The sequence below is a fragment of the Hypanus sabinus genome, chromosome 10 (genome assembly GCF_030144855.1).
Source record: "Hypanus sabinus isolate sHypSab1 chromosome 10, sHypSab1.hap1, whole genome shotgun sequence".
NCBI classification, from domain to species: Eukaryota; Metazoa; Chordata; class Chondrichthyes; order Myliobatiformes; family Dasyatidae; genus Hypanus; species Hypanus sabinus.
In genome coordinates this window covers 94,137,024-94,156,317 of record NC_082715.1, presented here as the reverse complement: position 1 = coordinate 94,156,317, position 19,294 = coordinate 94,137,024, and the positions used below count along the sequence as shown (strand labels likewise).

The window sequence follows — 19,294 nt, the reverse complement described above, 5'->3', positions numbered from 1 at the left end:
GATTATAGCTTTTCCCTCTTCTGTACAAATGCATTCCTTTTTCTTAGTTCCTTCAACTCCATCACATCTGTTCCCGGGATGAGGCTTTCCTTTACAGGATATCAGAGATGTCCTCCTTCAAAGGATGGGGTTTCCCTTCCTCCACCATTTATACTGCCCACACCTGCATCTCCTCCATTTCCTCAATATCCACATTCACCCCATCTTCTCACTGTCTTAACAAGGATAGACCTCTTCTTTTCCTCACTTACCAACCCATAAGCCTCCAAATCCAACACATCATTCTCTGCAACGTCGGCCATTTTCAATAGGTTCCTACCACCAAACTCATCTTTGCCTCCCCTTCCCCACCACTCTCTGTTTCCTGCAGGGGTTGCTCACTCCATGATTCCCTTGTCCATTCATCCATCACCACTAATCTCCTTCCTGAAACATATCCCTGAAAGTGACTGAAATACTACGCTTGCCCATTTACCTTCACCCTTACCTCCAACCAGTGTCCCAAACAGATCTTCCAGTTGAGGCAACACTTCACCTGCAAATCTGCTGGGGCTATCTGTTGAATCCAGTGTTTCTGATGCAGCCTCCTCTACGTTGGTGGCACCGGATGTAAATTGGGAACCACTTTGTTGAGCACCTCAGCTTCATCTGCCACAAGCAAATTTCCAAGTGGCCAACCATATAAATTCCTATCACCATTCCCACTCCAACATGTTGGTCCACGTCTCCTCTTTTGTCATAATGAGGCTACACTCAAGATGGAGGAGCAACACCTCATATTCCATATAGGTAGCGTTCAACCTGATGGCATGAACTTTGATTCATCGTTCCAGTAATTCTTCTCCCTCCCCCTTCCCTCTTCTTCTGAGTCCTACACTGGCATCTTAGCTCTACTTCTCACTTGACTATCACCTCCCCCAGCTGCTCTTTTTTTTCTCTTTTTTTCCCACAGTCCACGCTCCTCTCCTATCAAATTCATTCTTCTCAAGCCCTTTACTTTTCCCACTTACCTGGCTTCACCTATCATCTAATAGCTAGTCCTTCTTCCCTTCACCCCTCCTTTTTATTCTGGTGCTTCCCCTCTTCTTCCATTTGTGAAGATGGGTCTCAACCCAAAATGTCGGTTGTGTGTTCATTTCGATAAATGATGCCTGACCTGCATTCCTCCAGCATTTTGTGTGCATGTTGTTCATGGTAAATTTGCTGCCAAGTGCCTCTGTTCTTTCACTTTTCCCATTTTCTGCCACATATTTACCTGCATCTCCTATCTTTTAAACCAAATTTATCCTCAACTATTGCCTGCTGCTGTAAATGTTCTTCTTTGCCTGTCTCCTGCCTCATAATTATCCTCATTTTCTGTTTATTCTCCTGTCTCCTGCTTCAAATTTATCTACATCTCCTATCTCTTGATCAGATTTATCTACAATTCCTGTCTCATGCAATGCATTAAGTCTGTTCCACAGTCTACCATCCAGTGTTTATCCTAAACCTGTTTTCTGCCCTCCATTCATCTTCATCTCCTCACAATCCCTATTCCATTTTATCCTCCTGGCCCAGACGTGTACTTCAATTTCCTGGGCATTAAGAGGCAATGGGAGCAAGTGCTGGGATAAATACAGATGGTTTCCACTGGTTCCAATTGACACAGTGGGCTGCTTGCATGCCACATAAATGTATGTCCCTGCATCAGCAGTTTCGCACCTATCTTCGTATGATCGAGTCTTAGAATACACTTCAGCACTCTTAAATGCTGTCAGTAATTCTGCCTCAACCACTCTTTCAAGCATTGCATTCCTATGGCTGAAGAAGGTCTTTTCTGTGTCCCTCTGTACTTCATACCCTTTATCCTAAGTTAACATCTTCTAGTTACATCTGCTTCAGATAGGGTGAAAAGTAGTCTCTCTAATCTATGCTCCTCATAATTTAAAAGACCTCAGTCATATCCATCTTAATTTAAACTTAAGATTCTGCAGATGCTGCAAATCCAGAGTGGCACATACAAAATGCTGGAGGAACTCAGCAGGTCTGGCAGCATCTGTGCAAATGAAGATCCTGCCAAGAAAGTCTGATAATCAAAAAAAACTTAATTCAGTGAAGCAGGTCCAAAGCATTAAAAAAAAGGGAAAGTAGGATACAAGACTCTAATTAGATGCATAAAAATAGACTGTCGATGTTTCAGAGGATGTGTTAAAAAAATAACTCGTTCATTTAACAACCTCTTATATGACACCTGCATTGAGATTTCTTAAATTCTCATCTTCTGTCTCTTGCACAAGTAGTCCACTCTCACACACTTACCCCCTTGTTTGGTTTCCTGCTTACAGTCCTTTCACTGCTATCATTTGTTTCTTCTTGTGATTGCTATATGAGAAGTAGAGAGGAGGTCAGAGTGGGAAATAGAAGAAGAGGGAAGGGGGAGGGGGAAATTTGCCAGAAGTTAGAGGAATCGATTTTCATGCCATCAGGTTGGAGGCTACACAGATGGAAGGTGAGCTGTTGCTCCTCTAGCCTGAGGGTCGCCTCATCATGGCACTACAGGAGGCCATTGAACCAACAAGTTAGAAAGGGAATGGGGATTTGAATTACAGTCATTGGCCACCAGGAAATCATAAATGTTGCAGACAGAACGAAGGTGCTCTACAAAGTGGTCCCCCAACCTACATCGAGTCTCACCAATGTAGAGCACTGATTTATCAGCCAAGGGAGAGTGGAAGGTGGTAATCCAGATATAGTCAGTATAAAAAAGTAGAGGGAAGGCCTGTAGCAATAGCTCCATCTAAATCAGTTGATAGATGGAAGTTTGATTATATCAGTCTGTTACATCAGACACTAAAACATCTCTCCCTGGGCTCGGCTTGGTCTGTCCAAGTTTAATCTTCCAGTTGATATCAGCTAGTCTGACGCCTCTATTGATTTTATGTTTTTCCTGTAGTGGTTTGGGTGTAACAGTGTGGCTTGCTGAGCCGTGACAACTGGCAATTAAGAATCAACCACCATGTGATGGGTCCAACTTGGGAAGGATTGTAGGTTTACTCCCTTGAAGGACATTGGTGAAGCAGATGTGTTTTATTACCAGGAGTCTTTTTGTGTCAGCAACATTAAGACCAGAGGGTTTTTATTTTAATTCCAGGTAATTAAACTAAATATAAATTCCGTAACTACCACAGTGGGATTTGAACTCGTGCTAATTTCCTGTGTCCTGACCTGATTTTCTTGTTTTTTGCCCCATATTTGTCCCTCAGCCATGCATCCAAGTAAGCAGACAACTTCCTTATTTAACTTGTTGCTATTGCTGGGACTTTCCTAATTATTTCTGATTTCTGCTCATCTACATCAGTGAAATTATATGCAAATAATTAATTGGTTTGTGTATCCTGATGGGGGAGCTGCATATTCTTTCCTTCATTTTGTAATATGACTGCAATAGTTTTAGTGTTAATTTGTAAGTAGCAGAGTTAGTGAAAGAAGGCATTTGCACTTATGCAATACCTTTTGGGACCTTAGGAGATTCAAATACTGTAAAGAGAGTGAAGTGGATTGGCACAGCAGATAGTACTGCTGCCTGGCAATTCAGGTTCCGAAATGATCCAGCCAACCTGGTTCAATGCAGTTATGAAGGTCAGTTTATGAATGCCAGTCTCTAGAGTGGATTCTGAATATGTGAAATTCAAGCTTCAGTGAAAATGCCGTAAATAAACAAAGACTGGTATTATTATGTTTAACATTGCAACAGAAAATTCTGGACATCCTCAGCAGGTCAGGTGTCATCTGTAGACTGAGGAACAGGGTTGATGAACTTATCTGAAAATTGAAATTTTAATGTTGTTTTTCTTATTGCAGATACCGCTTTACATATTGAGTATTTCCAGTATTTAATTTCAAATATCTAACTGTAGTCTTTAGCTGCAAGTCTACTACATTGAGAGCTATTTGAATTAGCATATTTAAATGATGAAATAGTGAATCAATAAATTTATACTAAATACTTAATGGAAAATTTAAAAAAGACTAATTTTAATGATGCTTTTTTCATATTCTGTCTATTTTATTAGATATACTCTAAATAACTAAAATCCATAATAATCTCAAAATTAAAAATCATGATTTGCATACTCATCATAGTTGGAACAGACTAATTCCAGGATTCATTTATCTTTGTTTTTCAATTATAATCAGAAATGAGAACAAAGGGAGCTGCATTGTAAAGAATTGGAGACCAGTAAAAGGGAATTAATCGAGTACATGCAACAAGCTGGCTAATGTTTTGTTTAACAAATTGATACTGCAAAACTAATTTTCACGGTGAATAGTTTGGTGGCCATCACTCCTAAATAATTCATGTTTCCTATAAAGTGGAGATTTTCTAAACATAATGACAGGACTTGAATTTGCATCACATTTACTATTTCTTTCTTACAGTTATCCTGATTCTTTCTCCCCCTGCCTCATAGTTATTTCTTAAGAAACTAATTTGATTGAGTGGACTATTCATTTGTATAATTGCTGTTAGTGGGATTTTCCTGATATGCAATTGTTCATCCAACTAAACAAGTTTTTCCTTCCTGTATGTGCAAGTCTAGATCCATCTTACAGGAGCATTTGGGGGTACAGGGGAGAAATATATTCTTTGAGGTTTAGGAAATTATTGTGTGGTCTGGGGGTCTGGGATTTCAAGGTTCTGGTAACTTTATAGTTCATAATTAGCTGCTTGATTTATAGGGAGATTAAAAACATAGATTGGAATAGCTCAAGGATCAATGGGGGGAGGGGAATTGGATGATTGATTGGTGATGGTGGAGGCGGGAGGGCAGATGTCAGAATGACCCATGACTTGATCAGGTAGATTGGCTCTAAGTAAATAGGGTAACATGATAAAGGTTACATATGCAATGCCAATGGATTCCACTGTGCATGCTCGGCTTTCTCTGTGTGCCAAGTTGCAATTTAAATTAAAATTATACCAATGCTGGCCCCCAGGAGTGCAATTCCATTAATAATTATTGATAGTACACAGAAGGCAACAATGCATGATCATGCGTGTGAGATGAAGAGTTGGAAAGAAATTACTGCCAGCGTTTCTGAACTCAGTTGTTGGGTTTACATATTTAATATATGTGTTATTTCCAATAAGTAATTCCAATGGTGACTTCCCATTTCCTTGGTCCATTTCTGTTCTGTCAACTGTGCAAACTGCTGTCAGCAGTGAAAACAGAACATTTCATGAAGAAATTGTGATTGTTTTTGTGCTGATGTTAGCCTGAGCACCCTCACAGGCTTTTACAGCACTCAGCTGCTCCCTTGCCATGAACATTAAAGGAGTTTGACAGGATCACATTCAGCTGTACTTTTTGTTTCTCTCTCCCTTCCATGCTCATCTCCTCCAGAAATCCAAAATATCAACCTATGAGAAGATGTGGGCCTTCATGAGCAGCAGACAGCACACAGCGCTTGTCAAAAATAATGAAGAGGGAATCCAACGTGTTTTAACCACAGATTATGCCTTGCTAATGGAGTCAACGACCATTGAGTTTGTCACACAGAGAAACTGCAATTTGACACAGATCGGAGGTCTCATAGATTCCAAAGCTTATGGAGTTGGCACTCCCATGGGTATGTAACAAAGCCGATTTATTCAGTGTAAATTAATCAGGAACACAATAAAACTAAAAGTAGCCTGCCACTGAATGTCGCAAGCTATTTGTACACACATTATTTACCATAAGTTTCTTAATGCTGTAATACGTCAAGTAGGACTTAGGCAATGTTCTTTTTGTAGCAAGGCTTTATAATGATAAATCTTGCTGTTCATTTTGCGCGGCATAAACACATATTATTTAACCTATTGACTAATGAATTTTCTTTACATGAATTTGCTCTCTGATACCTAATATATGGAAAAATGCTTTTGGTTATAAATCCTGATGATGCATGTGTCTGCAGATTGGAAGCACAATATGTAGCTGAGGTTGCCTTACATATGCATTTCTTAATAATTATTTTGATTGTTGCTGAAATACCCACCAGAGAGGTTAACATCAATTTTATAATCAGATGCTGAATTACATGTTAGTTCTGTTTATGAAATAAGAATAAGTGTGTAATTTACATTAAAAAGTAGTGTAATTTGTACAATTTATACCTGACAAATGTGTCTATGCTTACGTTAACTCCAATTTATTATTTCTGTTATTAATGGAATTGGTGCAAAAGTTACATTGTTTATAATTACGTACAATAACCATTCATAGAATGCTAATTTTGCTACAGTAAGAATTCAGAATTGGAAAATGTATCTCAGATTAGTTAATTGATAAATAGGACCTTGGGCCTTCCTGTTCCCGCTTTAGATGAAGCTCCTTGGGCAATATTATTTTTCTTCCAGGGGTCAATTTGCATGTGAGCACCATTGTTAGCTGGCTGTGCTGCTTCACTGCATCTTTTACTTTACTTTATTGTCACCAAACAATTGATAATAGAGCGTACAACCATCACAGCGATATTTGATTCTTCGCTTCATACTCCCTGGAGTACAAATCTAAGTGAATATAATAAAAATTTAAATTATAAATCATAATTAGAAAATAGAAAAGGGAAAGTAAGGTAGTGCAAGTCAGGTCCGGACATTTAGAAGGTATGGCCCAGATCCGGGTCAGGATCCGTTTAGCAGTCTTATCACAGTTGGAAAGAAGCTGTTCCCAAATCTGGCCATATGAGTCTTCAAGCTCCTGAACCTTCTCCCGGAGGGAAGAGGGCCAAAAAGTGTGTTGACTGGGTGGGTCGTGTCCTTGATTATCCTGGTAGCATTGCTCGGACGGCATGCAGTGTAAAGTGAGTCCAAGGATGGAAGATTGGTTTGTGCGATGTGCTGGGCTGTGTTCACGAATGGATCACCACATGTGGTCCATGTCATGAATAAACCATAATTTCCTCCTGTTAAAACCAAGAAGACCAAATCCCAGGTATTTTAATCCTAACTTCAAGCACCCCATACATAGTGGATGTTCCAAACCACATTCTGAACTCTGCCTAAGGTTTTCATATCCATTGCAATGTTAAACCTGTTTTGAAACCAGATTTCCTTTCTGTGACCATGTTTTAACACTTCTCGGTAGCCCACATAATATGAAACTCAGTTATGTTTCTTGACTAGCTCCAGATTCAAATACCTGAATACCCTGCTGACTAATCACCCATTCTCACCTTACTGTAAATTTAAATGGGTCATCTAAAGCATAGCCGTTTTACCCCAAATTATCATGCTCCCCTCCTTGCTGCTGACCAACAATACTTGAAGTGATGATTCTTGCTGTGTTTAGCTGATGTTGTAACCTGTCCTTCCATATGTCTGCTGTTTCTTCCTGTCCTAACATGCTTTTCCACTCTCCTGTCCCCTAAATTCAAACTACTCTGTTTTGGTTCCCCATTGATAGCTATGCCTCTTACTCTCTCTAGATGCTTTCATCTGCATTCCTTTGAAATAATCATGTAATGTGCAGTAGTACACACTTGATTACTTTAAATAAATGTGCAGCATAATAGGAACTCCCTATTGTGCTCCGTGTCTAAAATTTTGTTGCATTGACATGGAATTCTAGGAGTGGAATATACACTCAGTGGCCAATTTATTAGGTACAGGAGCAAAACCTAGTGTGGTCTGTTGCTATAGGCCATCCTCCTTGCAGTTTTACAATCTGTGCATTGAGAGATGCTCTTCTACACACCACTATTATAATGTGTAGTTATTTAAATTACATTCACCTTCCAGTCATCTTGAACCAGTCTAGCAATTCTCCTCTGACCTCACTGGTTAAAACGGCTTTCTTGCCCACAGAACTACCAACCTCTAGTTGCTTTTTTTCTTGTTTGTTTGCATTTTGCACCGTTTTCTGTAAACTCTTGCATTGTGCATGAAAATCCCAGGAGATTAGCAGATTCTGAGATACTTAGGCCACCCTGTCTGGTGCTAACAATCATTCCACAGTCAGAGTGACTTAGATCACAGTTTTTCCCTTTTCTGATATTTGGTCTGAATAACAACTGATCATGCCTGCTTGCTTTTCTGCATTGAGTTGCTGCCACGTGACTGGATGATTAGATATTTGTGTTAACAAGCAAGAGTATAGGTGTACCTAATAAAGTGGCCACTGAGTGTAATATTACCAAGATGCTACGATATTGTGTGTCAGCAGCAAATTTCTATCTGATGTTTATTGAGTTTTCCATCATGATTTTACCTCTGCTGCTTGCCTTGATATTGTTTTTTTGCTGACTTGATATGTTTTTTTCCTGTCTCAAAGAAGTTCTATAAATGTTTTTCAGTGCATTCAGAAATATGTCCCTGTGTCTCGGTGGTGGTGAGCCTATGACATACATGGCCAAAGAAGGCATGACAAAGACTTTGTAGACGTACATTGCCATTCCCTTGTTTCTTTAAACCCCATCCAGAGCAAAAAGATGCATAGTCAGTATATTTATTGACAAATGAAGCAGCAAATTACTTTTTTACAACTTGAGAGCAGCGAGATGTTCTCAAAGGTAATGTCTCATGCCAGTTTGGTGCCAGTTAGTCTGTTGCAAGAACACCTGATGTTGGATGATATGTTTTGAAATCCTCACCAATCTGATGTACATGTCAATACTTAGATAGCAAATAGTGTAATAACAATACTATTTCGACATGATATTTTCAGATTGTCCTTTTAAAAGACTAATATTAATCATTTTTGAACAGGTTTTCTAAAGTACTTCTGTCTGTCTCTATTTCAATCTGTCCCTATTATACTTTTATTAATAGTAAAACAATAAATACACTTAAATAAGCAACAGAAATTATCCTTCTTCCTTTTTTAAAAAAAAGCCCATAAATATTGCTATTAATTCATTGATCAATGAGAATCTCTGCTCAAAATGACCATAACATGGGAGAGAATTTTTTAGAAGATTGTTGCCAATTTGGGCAATTGCTGTCGCAATGATTTGCTAGCCTTGTCTTAAGGAAAGGAAATGCAGACAGAGAGAAAAACAACAACTCAAAGAAAGTACAGAACTCAGGAGTATGTTGCTGATGGGTATGGCTAATCAGGAATGTTGGGAACACAAATAATAGTTCGAATAAAACGTCTAAGACATGCGAATGAATGAAAAGCAAAATGGTTAGAGGGCAGGACAACTAAAAGTTTTGTATTCAAGTTTGTACCAAATACATTTTGAAAATACTGTTTTTGAAAACCTTGAATACATCTTTTGTTCATTGTTGTTAATGTTTGGACTTCAAAGTCAAGGTTGAGTTATTCAGATGCACAGGTGCAATGGAAAACTGACTTGCAGCAGCAACATAGCATCATATAAGCAGTGTCACAAAAAGATATATTGATGCACCATCAATAATTCTCAGAGACAGGAAGTGAACGATAGGCTTGTATTAGCAGCAAAAAGGAGCACAACATCTCGGAGACTGAGGAGGGAGCAGTGCCCCAATTGCCTTTATACAGGGGTCTGTGGGAGGAGCCACAGGAGCAGCCAGCAGGGGGGCGTGTCCAGACAGGTATACATAGTTTACCACATATATAAATTATACAAATTTTTTACAAGAACACATGCAATTCAGTCAATTTTAGTCAAAGTTTTGAAAGCATTCAAAGTTTGCCTAAGCTCCTGGGATTAGGACTTTGCCAGTTGGTTCAAGAACTGGATGTTCGAAAGGATGTACCTGTTCTTGAATCTGGTGATGAGGGACTTGAGGCTTCTGTACATCTTGTCCACTGGTAGCTTCAAAAAGATGCCATAGCCCAGATGGTAGAGATCATTAATGATAGATGCTGCCTTCTTGAGGCAGCACCTCATGTATATACTATCATTGATGGGGAGGGATGTACTTGTGATATATTGGACAAAGTCCACTTCTCTCTGCAGCTTCTTGTGTTCCTGCATATTTCAAATGGCAGACCAGACCATGGTGCAACCAGTCAGAATATTCCCGACAGTTCATATATGGGAGCTAAATCTAATAAGAAAGTAAAGATGCTGGTGTGCTTTCTGTATGATTGCATTTAAGTGCCCGGCCCAGGATAGGTCATCTGAAATACTTTCGTCCTGAAATGTAAAACTACTCACTTTCATCCGCTGCTAATTCCCCAGTGTAGACAGTCGCATGTGTGCCCTCATTCCCCTGCCTGAAGTCAGCAATTAGCTCTTTAGTTTTGCTGTTGCTGAATAAGAGGTTGTTTTTTGTGGCACCACTCAACGAGGTGTTCTATCTTACTGTGGTTCGTCAAACAGCAGTAGCACCACTGGTGAATTTGAGGATAGCATTGGAGTTGCACTTAGCCACACAGTCATTTGTGTGTAGGGAGCAGAGCAGGGGGACTAAGCATGCAATTTTGAGTCGACCTGCGTTGTTGACCAATAAAGAGGTGATGATGTTCTCCAAAGCTGCTAGTGAGTCAGCTGCAAATTATTCTTCCTTCGTTGCCATCCCCTTCTTAAGCTGTCCCTCCATGGTGTGAGTGTGACTTGCTCTCGCTCTTGTTCCGTGTTTTCTCAGATAACATATGTTTAAGGTGGGACCCACATACTCTGCCACAGGTGGAGCTCTTGGACCTTAATGAGGCAGGTGAGTGGGTTGCTTGGATTGTTACACACTCCTTGGATTGTTTGCATCTGGTGTCAGTGATTTCTTTCTGGATGCCTCACCATCAATTTTGAGTATTTTTTATGAGTTAGTGAATCGGTTACTTATTGGCAAAGAGGCTTTCAAGCATTATCAGTCCTCCTGAGAATCACTTGCTATGATGGAGCTTGGAGTAGAGAGCTTGATTCTGGACTCTGGTGACAAGATGCAGACATCATTACCACTACACTGGAATGATTATGAAGAGGGTTTTGATGCTGAGAACATAGTACTGAAACACTTACCATTGATTCATGTATCTCCCAGTCCATGTGGAAGATATTTTTGGAAGTGCTATTAGTGATACTCCTCCAGTGTATTGAGATGCCTCTTGTGTGGTGGCCATGTCTTTAAAGGGAAGACCATACAACCATCTGTTCTAAAGGGTCGTTCCTCTATTCTGAGGCTGTGCCCTCTGGTCATAGACTTCCCCTCTATAGGAAATGTCCTCTCCACGTTTACTCTATCTCTTCTTCAGAAAGCGAGGATCTCTTCTGCTCAGTCATCTTGAGCTTGGTGCCAGGTTAATAGTCCTGATTTGTTATGTGGCTGAAGGCTCTCCTGGTGTACTGGAGACAGGGTAAATTATGTCACTTCTGGTCACTTGTCATGTGATAGATCTAGTGATGTAGGATGTGATAACATTACCATAACAACCTTGGTGCAATGCTGGAATTTTAGGTTCAAGTTCATGTCTAAGATCAAGCAGATTTCAAGGTCTTGGTTAGGTGACCTATTACTGAGTCACTTATTAACAGAAATATATTGTAAGTTGCATTAAACTGCCTAGTAATTTGCATAGACTATGTAAATAGTTCCCTGGGTGCCTGTACATAAATATATGGTGAGAGAGAAAGAGAGAAAAATTCAATTAATGGTGAATGCCATGCACTTCATAAATTTCTGTATTCTTATTTACAGGTGCAATTCTCTCTGGTTATTTATTGTAAGCAGACTTGAACATGAAATTTGCAAGGTTAAGCTTCGGATATAATGATGAGACCTTATTTTGAGTACCATACCTGCTTGTTAAAAAATGACAGTAATTCATTGAAAGGTTTATTGGACTAGGACTTACCATGGGGAAAAAACTTGTTCAAGTGAAGCTTATTTCTGCTGGACTTTACAGGAGAGAATGGGAACTTAATTGATACAAACAGAATCGTGAGTAAGTCTGATAGGGTGGCAACACCAAGTACATTTTCTCTTGAGGACGAATCTGGAGCCAGTAATCTTTTTTTTTAATACAAAAGAGGACTCATCCAGTTAAGACTAACATGAGACTTTTTGTTTCCTCTGAATTTTAAGTCTATAGATCTTTCTTCCTTAAAGAATAGAGGAATATTTTATAGGGAACTATAAGTAGGTTGTTGATAAACTGGAGGATAACATGCTACCACAAGCTGGCTAGAAGCGTAGCCACCCTATTTTATTCAAAGTTCAAAGTCAATTTATTATCAAAGTACAGACTGTATATGTCACCATGTACCACCTTGAAATTCATTTCCTTATGAGCATTTACAGTTGAACAAAGAAGTACAATAGAATCAATGAAAAGCGACACAGGAAGACTGACACTCAATCGATAAAAAAGACAAAACAATGCAAATGCAAAAAACAAAATAATAAGAAAATAAATTATACTGAGAAAATAGCAGTAAGACTTCCATGACACTAAACTTGAGGAGCCAACTAACCCATTCATAACTTCTAATTGATAAGTTTGTATTTCCAAATGAAAATGAACTCCAGGGACTCTATCAAAGTTATAGCTTTACTAAGCTGCTGTAAAATGGTGAATGAACTTAAAATATAACTCCTCCTCATTCCACATTACTCCCTAACCTGCTGGGTATTTCCATCATTTTCTGTTTACATTTAGATCTCCAGCATCTGTAATATTTGATTTTATTTTACTGCCTCTCCTACTTTGTATTGTGGGGACTCATATCTCAATGGCATTACCGAGATTTCCCTTGCTTGCTTAGAATCAAAGAAAGACTTCTAAACTGAGATCTGCTGGCTCAGCAGCATCAGCTGAGGCAGCTGTTTTCTCAACTTGAATCAAAAGCCTTTTGACAATCTTCTTCATGGGGAACAAGATTCACATTAAAAAAAAGAAGTGGCCTAGGAGTAGAGATGAAGAGAAAAGACGTTCTCTGTTGCATACTGGATAAAATATAAATGTGGAGGGAGAACTGGCAAGTTTCCCTCCAAGCTGAGATGAATAACTATAGACATTGCAGTCACTGAGGCTGTAGCAACAGTGCAATTCAAATATTTAAACCCAGAAGGTACACAGTTACTGATCAAAGGTGTGCTTTGACATTTTTTTTCATTTGGCTGTGGAAGGTATGCTATTCTTGCATGAGGAGGAGAAATGTGGGTTCTTTGTATAGGTAAGAGAAATTTGGTATTAGTTGCCACTGAGAAAATGCTTGGTCAGTAATAAAACACCTCTTATTATACTTAACGGCATACAAGCTGTGATTTTAACCAATGGATTCACAATATATCAACATTCAATGCAGACTTATGTCAATCAAGGCTGTGTCATTGTCCGTAAACTATCCTCAGTCATTGTCATTATCATGTTGTAGTTCAGCTTTATCTAGCTTTCCAATGGAGTGAGGTTAATGTGCTAGACCAACAGAAAATTATTGTAGACTCATAAAGTAATAAAGCCATACATCACAGAAACAAGCCCTCCTGCTTAACTGGTCCATGCTGACCAACGTTCCCAGCTAGTCCCATTAGCCCATACCCTCTAAATCTTTCCTACCCATGTACCTATCCAAATGGCTAATGTACTTACCTCAACCACTTTCTCTGGCAGCTCATTCCACTTTCAGACCACCCTATGGATGAAAATGTTGCCCCTCAGAATCCTAATAAATCTTGCCCCCTCCCAAAGCTATGTCCTCTACATCTTGATTCTGCAATCCTGGGGAGAAAGACTGTTCACTTTCACCCTATCTATACACCTCATGATTTTATATGCCTCTGTTCATTGAACCATAGCAGAATGTAGAGTGATGTTATAAAGTCCCAACCCTCTCTATGTCTCACTATAACTCAATCCTTCAAAACCTCTGCACTCCTTCCTGCTTCATGGCATCTTGCCTAAATCAAGGTAACCAAATCTAAGCTCAGTGTTTCACCAACATATTGCACAGCCTCTGGAAGCTATGAAAATCATGCCAGCTTTAGTCATCAAGGTGCAACATGCAGCTAATGCTTGTACATCAGGAAGTGAAGAGAGTGAGCTTTACAGTTAACATCCACAAAGCTGCACCCTTGTCTAAAATAGCTGTCCTGCACTAGAGACCATGAAAAGACCCTAAAAGATATGAACTATTTTCCATCTCATGAGAGCCACTCCTCAGCAGTAACTTCATCAATTATGAAATTTGCCATTGTTTTCCATGAACTAGCACGGCCTTTATTTGTTTGTAAGACCATAAGACATACTGTAGGAACAGAATTATGCCATTCAGCCCATTGAGTCTGTTCTGTGATTATATCAAAGGTTTCAAAGGTACAATTTAATGTCAGAGAAATGTATACAATATACATCCTGAAATGCTTTTTCTTTGCAACCATCCACAAAAACAGAGGAGTACCCTAAAGAATGAATAACAGTCAAATGTTAGAACCCCAAAGCTCCCCCCCAGCTCCCCCTCCCACTTGTAAGTTAAATGTAAACAGCAGCAAGCAACAATTCCCCCACCCCCCACCGGCAAAAAAGATGGTGGAATTGTTATCCCACTCATCCCCATTCACCTGCCTCCTCCCTGAACCTTAGACACCCTTAGTACTGTATTTAAGAAGCTATTGACGTCCACTTCAAATATATTCAATGACTTGGCCACCACAGCTGTTTGTGACAATGAATTCTGCAGATTCACTGATCACTGCTAATAAATTCCCTCATCATCTCCATTCTGAAGGACATTCCTCTGTTCAGAGTCTGTGTCCTCTGACACTAGACTCCAATGCTGTAAGGAACATCCTCTCCATATCTTCTCTATCCGAGTCTTTCAATATTCAATAGGCTTTTATGAGATCCCTGCTCATTCTTGCGCACCCTTTCTGGATCCTCTCCAATGCCAATGCCTCTTTTCTTAAGTAAAAAGCCAAAAACTGCTCACAGTACTCCAAGTGCTGCCTGACCAATGCCTTATCAAACCTCAGCATTAGATCCTTGTTTTCATCTTCCAGTCCTCTCAAAATGAGTGTTTACATTGCATTTGCCTTTCTTACTACCAACTCAACGTGAAAGTTGTGTCTTAGCTCTGTGTGCAAACTGGAGCTGTAAGCTATGGAAAGCAAGCTGTGCCAATGTAGCAGGCTCCCCACCCCTAACGAAGCTGATGATTCCAAAAGAATAGCAGAAACCAATACAGTTTGGCAGCAGCCATGTCGCAGGAATTGCCAGTCAGCATTGAACCCAATATAGGATGCCCTAGAAACTCCAGCTCCAAAATTTTCCTGTAGATTTCCCCATGAGTGGATATAGCCGCAAGGCAGTGGAGTTTTGAGATCAGTGGTTTCTTTCTCTTACATGAGCTGTCAATCACAGCTGACAAGCTCCATCTGCCCAAAGCAAATGGTTTTAAGGCACCCGTAACCCGCCGTTGCCCCTTCCCCTTTCATTGGAAATGGTTCCACTAGGCTTAGTGGCTAAGCCACACATGGAGGCCAGGTGCTGGACGGTTGTCAGAAGCTAATTGAGACGCATGTCATTGGAATTATTTTATTGGTACTGTGAAGTTATCCCCACTACTTCCCCAGCTATAACCTTAAGGAACTTTTAAGGAATATTTAAAGAGTCTACAAGTTAACCTTTGGGCGTCCTTGTGTAGGAATTCCCAAAGGTTGACTTTTAGGCTCTTTAAAGATCCCATAAGTTCCTTTGCATCTCTGGTTTCTGAATTTTTTCCCCATTTAGAAAATAGTCTATACCTTTATTCTATCTACCAAAGCACATGACCATACACTTCCCTATATTGTATTCTGTCTGCAACCTCTTTGCCTATTCTCCTAATCTGTCTAAATTATTCTGCAGGATTGTTTCTACCTCATCACTACCTGCCTCTCCACTTATCTTCATATTGTCCACAAATCTGGTTTGCCGGTTTACTGGGCAATAGTGATCTCTATGGTCCTATACTTCCTTGGGACCAGAGGGTGATGTCAGCAATAGGTTTTTTAATACAGAAAGTGTTGAGTGAATGGAACACCCTGACAGAGATGGTGATAGAGACAGATGCATTGAGGGCTTGGATGGTAAAAAATGGAGGGCTATGTGTGAAGGAAGGTCTAGATTAATTCTAGAGTAGGTTAAAAAGCTCAACATCATGGGCCAAAGGGCCTAGTTTGTGCTGAAATATCTATGTTCTATCACCTACAGTCACCTCAAAAAATTTGAGAGAAACCACAAGAAATTTCTCTGCAAATTCTTTCAGATCTATGGCCAGATAGGCAAACCGATATCAGGCCACGTCATAAACATGCCAACCACCAATCTTCTAAAATGTACTCTATTCTGACATGGACTCCAACATGTAAAGATAAAATGTTCTTAAATACTCCTTAAGAAGGTGTAATATCTCCAACATCCTTTGTGAATTCCCAGCCTATCACTACTGGGAATTAATGAATATCTGGGGTGTGGGAGAGGAGGGAAGGGGGAAATCAGGACTCTTGTGTTGATTGATCAGTAGTGCAGAGAAACCCAGCAGAAATAACAGGAGGGCACTCCGTAAACTTTCCATTCACTGCCTCTCCTAAGCACCTGCTGCTTGATCCATGGCATTCTGTGACGTCTACATTTGAACTGGGGTTAAAACAAGTCATCCTTGACCTGCCCTCCACCACCCATTCCATCCTCTTAGACTGCTTAACGGAAGGAGATGCATTGCCCAAAAGGGAGCACTTGCTGAAGTAACTGCTTTAAAGGGAAGCAGACTAGATTTAAAGGGCAATGTGTAGTCATACACGATGAATCATGCTTGATTAATTACTCCTTACCACAAACACCTCAAAGACAGAAAGTCTGGAAGCTGATCCAACTGAAGAATGTTCACATATAATTTTGAAATGCTACAAATCTTTCACTGTATTAGAAAACTCTTAAATTGCATTGTTTAAACTGGTCGGTTCAATTCAATGATGCAACATATATTATTTCATTAGACCTCTAACTTATACTGATTCATATTACAAGTCAGGAGCTGAGAATCATGAATTATTAATATTATTCTCCACATAAAGGCCATTCTTCAAGTTATAAATCATTGGAAATGAGATGCATGTATTATTTATGGATTCTTGCAGAAACAATGTGTTCCAAACAACAAGACCACACTCTTCACATTTAACATAATATTAAATTAGCAGTAATCAGATCACTCAGATTGTGATAACTGACGTCTGTGACTAAATGACTGCTGTTAGGGTCAATACCATCACTCCATCAGAGGAAATTTGTTGAAAATATGGATTTCATAGCTCAGATTTTGTGGTGTGATGATGGCAAAACTGTCAGTATTCCCTGTTTTTAAACTATGAAATTGACAGTAACCCCAGGACTGTTCACACACACACAGAGTTGAAAGAAAAAATTATCATCAGTGAACTTTTGTTTAATTTCACCCCACCCTATCTCCAATGGCACTTGATTGCCTTTCTACCTAATACCTAATCACTTCTGTGCCCAATGCCATTGATTCCAATTGATTCAAAACCCGCCACACAGTCACTTATGCAAAAACAGCTTTAACATAATGATATTGCTGGCACCATGACAAGTTCTTTCTGTCCCTTGCTGACAGCCTGGAGCAGGAGAGGTGTAAAAAGAAACCATGTAGCAGAGAGGCAAACAGGGCATTTCCTTCAAGGAGGGGACCACACCAATCATATCAAAGAGGCCTAAATTCATTCTGATGCAAACTGCCAAATCATGGGAGACGAGGGTCGATGTGGTAGGAAGCTGCAGTTCCTGGAGGTGGTGCAAACCACAGTTCAACCAGACATTATACCATGGTCAAGACATTATACTGAGGACAAGAAAATCATCCTGGTGGAGTTCACAGTACCTTGGGGGGGAAGGATGTGAGGAGGCTCATGGGATGACGGCTCTGAAGTACTGGTCCTTAGTCCAGGAGCTCAGGGAAAAACAATGGTAGACGTGACTATTGCCCATGGATATTGGCTGTAGAGGTTTCCCAGCAAGGTCAGCATGGAGGTTGCTGTCTGTGCTGGGCCTTGATGAAAAGAGCAAGAAACAAGCAGCTTGCAGGATGGAGAAGGAAACAGAAAGAGCCTTTTGCTAGATATGGAGCAAGTGAGAGGAGTTGAACTGGAAGTCAGGAGTAGATGAGCAGTATCTTGGCCACCACTGCTGACATGCCAGCTGGGGAATGTAGTGATTAAGGGTAGAAGTATTCTATGAAGGTTGGGGACCACCTAATGACATCTGCCCCTGGCCAAAGGTTATGATTACCTCATCAAGCAACTGAAGAGAGGGCCCAGTGTATGATGCAAGCTAAACTCTAGGACTCTGGTCATTCATTTACCTATCGCTGACCTCTGTTACCAAATTCAGGTACAAACAGGTCCTTAAGTTGAGATGATACCCAATAAGTTACTCAAAAGGGTAACTATACCTCCTTGGTACAAAATGAAAGTCATCAGAAAGAGATGAGACTGGTAAGAAAGAACTAATTTTAAAAGTAGAGGCAAGAGGAAACTAGTTATACCATTGTAGGAACAAATGTATATAGGTACATAGGAATTTTGTATTTAATAATATTATGGGAGTTCATTTCTCTGTGTAAGTGTCACTAAGTCGGGCGTTCATAACCATGGGATGGCAAACTACAATTTTTTCCTGACGATACCTTCTCACATAGTCTCATCCTTCTTTGTCCCTGAACAACAACTTAAACGCCCTTTCCCCACTCTAATCCATTGTCTTCACCGCTGAAATTTTCTTTATCCTCTGATCTTATCAGCCTTTCTGCCCTAACATGATGCTTAGTGGAATAGAACTGAGAGAAGTGTTGCACATTTCTCCAATAGGCTGCTTTAAGCCACGGAGGCTTTCTGAAATTGCTGGCTCACATTGCTTAATATCTTATGATCTTTATTTGGCAGTCTAGATCAATTGATCTTTAATTATAAATTATTAACTGAAGTGACATCTGCTGTACTTTTTGAATGAATATTCAATATTTGCTTCATTTGTCAATATGTGGACTTTTTCCTAACTAAACTTTTGAATGATTAGACAAGAATAAAAAAAAAGTTACTCTTGGTCTGCCCTGCAGACGTATTTAAACTTTCTTGACTTTTGCAGGTAGCTTAACTTATGCATTAACTTAGAAAAATGAAAAATAGAAAATATTGGAAACACTCAGCAGGTCAGGTAGTACCATGAGGAGAGAAACAGAGCTAATGTTCTAGATCGATGACTTTTCAATAGGACCAAGAGAATTTTGGAATCAACCATGCATTAAGATGCAGAGAAGTTTATGTGTTTGTGAGAGATGGGGTGGAGAAAGGTGGGGAAAGGGAAGAGGTCTAAAGCTGCGTGATTGTTAGGGTAGAGACCAAGTGAGC

At 39.8% G+C, this 19,294-nt stretch overlaps 1 protein-coding gene across 2 annotated transcripts in view; it reads left to right on the top strand.

The window, feature by feature from the left end:
- LOC132400859 (glutamate receptor ionotropic, kainate 2-like) overlaps positions 1 to 19,294 on the top strand; it is a 626,396-nt gene that overhangs the window by 558,072 nt on the left and 49,030 nt on the right. For both annotated transcript variants that reach the window (XM_059982332.1, XM_059982331.1), the window contains one exon: positions 5,385 to 5,610. In XM_059982332.1, the coding sequence (XP_059838315.1) occupies positions 5,385 to 5,610 (226 nt within the window). The remainder of the gene's footprint in view (positions 1 to 5,384; positions 5,611 to 19,294) is intronic.